This window comes from Mus caroli, unplaced genomic scaffold (genome assembly GCF_900094665.2).
Source record: "Mus caroli unplaced genomic scaffold, CAROLI_EIJ_v1.1 scaffold_22744_1, whole genome shotgun sequence".
In the NCBI taxonomy this organism is placed as follows: domain Eukaryota; kingdom Metazoa; phylum Chordata; class Mammalia; order Rodentia; family Muridae; genus Mus; species Mus caroli.
The window spans coordinates 1-7022 of NW_018390579.1; the positions used below are offsets into that span (position 1 = coordinate 1).

Below are 7022 nucleotides of genomic sequence, written 5' to 3' on the forward strand. Positions count from 1 at the left end.
CAAAGGTCATGTATTTGGGTGTCAAGTTGACAAGAAGTAGATCTATGATGATTAACATTGATTGTCAATTCAATGGGATCAACAATCACCTAGGAGACAACTTGTAAGCACATCTGTGAGGAGNTGTTAGTTTATTTTAGTCACTGGGCATCCCTCTCTGGGATTATTATGATTCTATTAACTGAAGATGGAACATCCACCCTAAGAGTAGACCTGTCAGACCTGGGCTTGGGTCTTACAATACAAAACAGAAACATAGCTCAGCATAGGCACTCATTAGCCCATGTTTTTTACCATGTTCCTTGATGTCTCTGTTTTTCACTAGAGAGAACTAATAAATAGTGATCTGGTATTCTGTTATCTTTCAGTATGCAACAAAATGCTCATCATTTTGTGAGAACTAAGTAATTTCTTGATGTTATTTATAAAGGTTGTAAGAACCATCATGAAGGAAGAGCTTGCAATACCACAAGCAAAACCTTCTCTACGTGACTTGTTCCATATGCCCAACTTGCGAAAGCACCTTTGTCTCCTGTGCCTTTTGAGGTAGGCTTCACAGGGAATTCCCTACTTGCCTGTATGCACTTGAAAGGACATAAATTTCAAATAAAAATTTCACAAGTATATACTTCTCAATGGACATATACACATGTAAAGTTATAATATATCCCTCTCATGGGGAAAGTCCAGTTGTGGCCATGGGAGGAACCAGTTCAGTTGCAAATGAAAAAAAAATGTTTTCTCCTAGGGAGATTCACTACAGAAACAACCTATATCTACATGTAGGCAACATTGCTAACAACAGATGTCCAATTCAAAACTAGTTCAATGGCATCTTGGGCTATATTTTTTCATATTGTGTCAGAGCAACTTTTTTTACTCATTTTTTATTTTCTTTATTTACATTTCAAATGTTACCCCCTTTCCTGATTTACCCTCTAAAAACCACCTATCCCCTCCACTTTCCCCCTGCTCACCAACACACCGACTCTCTCTTCCTGCTCCTGGCATTCCCCTACACTGGGACCCTTCACAGAACCAAGGGACTCTCCTCCTATTGATGACAAACTAGGCCATCCTCTGCTACATATGCAGCTGGAGCCATGAGTCCCACCATGTGTACTCTTTGGTTCGTGGTTTAGTCCCTGGAAGCTCTGGGGTTCATATTGTTCTTTCTATGGGGCTACAAACCCCTTCAGCTCCTTGGGTCCTTATTCTAGCTCCTTCATTGTGGACCCTGTGCTCAGTCCAATGGTATGCTTTGAGCATCCACCTCAGTACCTGAGGGTTGGAAGATGGCTCAGTGGTTAAGCACACTGGCTTCTTCCCCAGAGGACCTGGGTTCAATTCCCAGCACCCTCAGAGCAGCTCACAGTCATCTGTAAGTTCTAGAGTGTCTGAAACTTTTTTTAATCTCATAAGTAGGTTGTTTACACATGCATTTTAGCTTCCAGTGGTGTGTTTTGATGGAATGCCTATGTCTATGAACAAGTGAGTCTCTACAAGTATATGTGTTTCTTGTTCTTTTCGAATTGGCTTTTTATTTCTCTGTTGTTTGTTTAGTCAAATTCTGACCAGCTTTTATTTCATCTTACCATAATTTATTATTGTTCCTTAGATGTCTGTTTTCTAATGAAAGAGAGAATATTAGAGATCCACATAATAAGGAATGTGGGGAAGAACTGGGAGAGGCTCAAGGAGGGTACATTTTAATCAATATATATTAAATGAAAAATGTCTATTTTAAATGAAAATGAATCTTTGGTAGTAAGAATGTAAAAGTAACATTATGAGAAAGAATTTAGGGGAAAATGTCATCCAAACACAATGTATGGAAGTCTGAATAATTACTAAAATATTTTTAATTAAAAAATGTTAAAATGTTCTCTACAATCAAGTTAGAGAAAAAAAAACTCTAAAAATTGATTTAATCTATCATGAATTCCATAAATTTTCTTCCTGTCCTTAAAAATCCATACATAGTGATATGTTAAGGACGCAATGATGTTATTAATTTCACTCAAGTAAATACTCCAAAATATGGATAGGCTTATATAGTTTCACAACTAAAATTGTCTTCTGGGAATAATCATATTCTTGACTTTAAACCTGAATTTTAAGCATATGATGTGACTCACCTCTTTGCTTCTGACAGATTTCTACAAATACTACCTATTATGGGAATCTCCATGAACCTCCAACACTTGAAAAGCAATGTCTTCCTAACCCTAAGTCTTACTTCTGCAGTCTCGATCCCAACCACTGTTCTTGGAGGGTTTTTACTGAATTACATTGGCCGCAGAATAAGTCAACTATTGACCTGTTTGCTGTTTGGAATCTTCCTTCTGAGCATAGTGTCTGTGCCTCAAGGTAAGAAAAGACCTTAACACAAAAGAAAACTAATACTGAGTACCTTTCCTCAGTATTTGTCAGGTTCTAATTATGGGAAAAGAAATACATCCAGAGAATTTTCTGTAACCAGATATTTAGAAAACCGTCTTCCACTCACATATTGAGAGAAAAGCCAAAAGCTAGCAAGTTTGGTTTAATTTTATGAAAGCCTAGTGTATGTATAAATGTAGTTTTGATTCTCTAGTCACCACATAAACAATCATAGCCTAGAGAGTTGTATCGAGACAATGAGGACCATTTGTACTGAAGTACAAACCAAGTTCAAGGAAGGAAAGATGGACTAGGCAGCAGCACTGTCATATTTAATGTTGTGGAGTTAAGTTGATGTGTACAAATTATAAGGTCCCCAGGACATCCCCAAGTTTTCTTGAAACCCAGGAAGATGTCAGCAAAAACTCTTTTTCTGTCTTTTTGCTAAGCATTTTCCAGCGCTTGAATCATTCATTAGCCTTTTCTCACTGAGTAGAAAATGCCTCTATAAAATGGCCAATGAGGTTCTCTAAGTCCTTATTCTTAAGCCTTAAGACACTATTTCAAATCAAGCCAATCCCCTACTTGCACACATCTGTCTTTTCAGGATACTATTGCATCAAATTGCACAAAGAACATGCATGACAATTTTATGCATGCAAACATAGAATATAATCTGGACCTGATTACCCTTCCACATTCTTATCTATTTCACATTCCTGAAAAATATTCCAATGAGTACACAGCCCTCAGTAGTTTCTTCCATGATAGTCCTACATTCTGTGTAAAAGACAATGAGATGCTGGGTAGAAAAGGTGAAAGTCAGCAAGTGACTCTTAGACTCACCAAGCTCTCTACTTCTGAAGTGATGTCAGAGAATCTCAGTAAGTGAATGCAGTGGCTCACTAGTATTGATCCTCTATAAACCAGTACATGCAAATAGGTCACCTTTCTAAAATTATNAGCCACCAAGTAAGTTTACCTCTGTGCAGTTTTTCATTTCTATATTCCCCACTTAGGAAATAGAAAATAATTTCCTTCACANCAGTGAAACCATTGTCTCTGATCTTCCTCTCCACAGAAATGCAGACTCTGNTTGTGGTTTTGATAACACTGGCAGGAGGAAGTTCTGCTATGATGTATAACAGTAATATTGTATATTCAAGTGAGCTGATGCCCACCGTGATCAGGTACAAGACTTAATCAACAGCAATCAATTGTAATGATAACAAATATGGCCAAAGTTTATTAGAAGTTTGAATTTTGCAAGATGCATTATTTCGAGCTGAGCCAGTTGTACACAGCTAAAAAAAATTTCATATGAATATTTGGAATCACCCAAAACTTAAGTACCACAAGAAACTTAAGAAGAAAGGATTTCTGTTCTTTTAATTTTTATTTGGATTTTTATAACTTTTATTTTGTTTTATCAATTTCATACTGTATTCACACTCAATCTTTCTTATTCATGCCACATTACTGTTGCTCTCCCAGCTTTTTCCTCATCTACTGTCATATTTTTGTGTGCACATGTGTATATATGTGTGTGTGTGTACGTGTGTATGTACGTGTGTGTGTGTGTGTATTTGTGTGTGTGTGTGTGTGTTTGTGAGTGTGTGTGTGTTGTGTGTGTGTGCATGTACCTGCAGCGGTCATAAAGTGCATACAAGAAATAGCTGTCATTCTTACATTTTCAAAAATATTGTGCTTTTGCTAACCCACCTTTTTGCCATTATTCCCTATTCTAATAGCCAATTTTTCCTGCCTGTAGTCTCACTTGACATTTCCAGGTAGAGTGTACTTCAGGTTTTTCAATTTTCAACATTAGAAATGTTATGACAACAACAATCTTTACAATTAAAATAAACAATATGCATAAAATTAGACAGACAAAGTAAATATATCTCAATGAACTTCTATAACGTTGAACTAACCATTCTGACGCTATAAAACTTCATATTTAATTTACACATACACTATCAAATACTCCATTTTNATTGTATTCTTTTATATATTATATCTCAAACACAGTTTCCCATCCCTCTACTCTTTCCAATCCTCTCTCACCATCTCTATTTTTCACCAGATTAACTCCTCCTCTGTTTCCTTTCCCAGAGATGTCAAACAAACATGAAATAAAAGGTTATAAGACTGGGCACAATCCTCATACCAAGGCTGGACAAGGCAAGTCAGTAGATGAGAAATAGTCCCCACTTCCATAGTTAAGGAGTCCCACAACAATACCCAGCTACACAACATAATATATATGCAGAGGACCTAGCTCAGAAGCATACAGATGCTGTGATTGCCATTTCATTCTCTATGATTCCCCTATTTATCCTGCTTACTTGACTCAGGGGGCTGTTCCTGTGTTATCATGATNGTTCTGTTTCCTGCATTCCTTCCCCAAATTCCTACTTCTATGGGGTTTCTGATGAATCCACCTAGATTTTGAGTGTGAGTGTGAGTCTATCTATCTNCTTCCATCAGTTTCTTTATTATAGCACTCTGATAAANATATGGGCTAAGGAGAAATCTATGGGTATAATATAATATCATTAGTAATCATTCTATGAAATTTTTCCCACTTGTATTTGAATCTGTAATGAATTTCTTGGATGTCCAGACTCTGGTTCCTGGCCATCTAGACAGGGTGAGGCAAGAGTTCCCTCCTAGGACAAGAACTTCAAATTTGACCAGTCATTAGTTGCCAGGCTCACAAGTTCTGTACCACCAGGACTCCAGTACATCTTGGAGGCAGAACAGATTGATTGTATATCAAAGATTTTGTGGCTGAGTTGGTGTCCCAGACCCACTGCTAGAAAACCTGCTTGGTTATAATAATTTGGCTAATTCAGGATGATTTTTTTCTACTTCCATCTATTTGCCTGTAATTTTCATAATGTCATTTTTTTCTAAGTGTTGAGTAATACCCAATCATGTACATGTACTAGAGTTTTTTCATTATCCATCCTTCAATTGAAGGACATCTATTTTATTCAAAGTTTGTGACTATTTTGAATAAAGCCACTTTAAACATACTTGAACAAATATCTTTCTCTTACGAGGGATCATCTTTTAGATTCATACCCAGGAATAGCAGGGTCTTGAGGTAGACCTATAACCAAGTTTCTGACAAACTGCCATATTGGTTTTCATAATGGCTCTACAAATTTGCACTTCCACTAGCCATGAAGGAGAATTCCCTTTGCTCCAATCCTCAAGAGCATGAACTAGGACTTGTGATTTTTATTTAACTGATGCTGACAGATGTGAGAGGAAATATAAAAGTAGTTCTGATATGCATTTCCCTGATTGCTAAGGATGTTGAATAGGATTAATGCAAGATGCTGAGTAGCAATGCCATGAGTTCATGTTTTCTAGATTCTTTTCTGAATTCTGGCTTATNTTCTAAGGGCAACAGCATTAGGAGTCATTGGAATTTCTGGTGGTGTGGGGGCAGCCCTGTCTCCCCTTATTATGATCCTCATGCGGTACTCTGACTCCCTGCCCTGGATCATCTATGGAGTCCTCTCCATCCTTGGTGGCCTTCTTCCCTTTGTCCTTCCTGAAACCAAGAATCAGCCTCTGCCTGACTCCATCCAAGATGTAGAATGTGGGTGAGTAAAATCTCCACTGTCCCCTTGGAGGTATTCTGTACCAATGGTCTGTGATGTAGAAAGTGAAATAGCACTCCCATTATCTCTTTCCAAGCTGTCAGACAAGTAGGCTTTCGCCCATGTGGTCATTGTGTTTGGAACAGAAGTCTTCCTTATATCCCCTCATAAATAAATTCAAATGACTTTGGACCTCTCTAGACATAAAAGACAATCTCTACTAGGATACACATAGAGATTTATTAATAAGTAGACAAAATCATNTCTACTGCCTATTTTCCCTTCACGTGAAACACATGAAGTGTAGGAATTAATTTGGGGCATGTGTAACACATGTAAATATGTAGGACAAGGCCAAGAAGGACATTTGAAGGACATTCCTTCAAACCTCCTTGGAGAGGGCTATGACTACCAAGGTTGTAAGTGCCAAACCTGATTTGTAGAGGTTTCTGGAAAGGTTATTTCCCCAGATTTATTAGAATACTTTGATAAGATTGTGGATGTTCAAAATTCTGGTNAATGAAGGATGAGTTTGCTTTTACAAAAATGCCTTCATTCTCTCTGTACTTCTGTTTTTTTTAATAATGTTTATGGCATTTGTTTTATGCGTTGCAGGTGGAAAAGTTCAAAACAAGAACAGGAGGAAGATGTCATCATTAAAGTGACTCAGTTTTAAGGAAGTGTGGGAATTGGCCTCCAGTCAAACATCAAGATAAAAGAAAAATGTCATTCAGGAGTTATTCTAGTAATATTTGCCTCAACTCCAATCCACTGCATTTCCCATGAAATAAATAGAGTGAGAAAAAGTTACTGTCAATCATACCTGGTCCAGCCAAGGGTACAAAAGACAGACAAATTCGAAGAAGGACGTTGGGGCATTGTGTTTGTCAGAAAATGGAGTGTAGGGTGATGGGCTTTATAGTAATATGTACAATCATGCATATATGTGGGTGGAGGTGTATAGGTATGTGTGGATTGTGGTGGTGGTGGGGAATGGAATTCATAGTAAAAAATGCCTGCAAC

At 37.5% G+C, this 7022-nt stretch overlaps 1 protein-coding gene across 1 annotated transcript; it reads left to right on the plus strand.

Moving 5' to 3' along the window:
• The first annotated feature begins 400 nt into the window (after positions 1–400).
• Positions 401–6805, plus strand: LOC110288717 (solute carrier family 22 member 19-like). The gene is made up of 5 exons (XM_021154987.2): positions 401–546; positions 2156–2370; positions 3464–3572; positions 5799–6002; positions 6615–6805. Exons 1-5 carry the CDS (start codon positions 416–418, stop codon positions 6673–6675), a joined length of 720 nt encoding a protein of 239 aa, XP_021010646.1. The 5' UTR covers positions 401–415; the 3' UTR covers positions 6676–6805.
• The last annotated feature ends 217 nt before the right edge of the window (positions 6806–7022 follow it).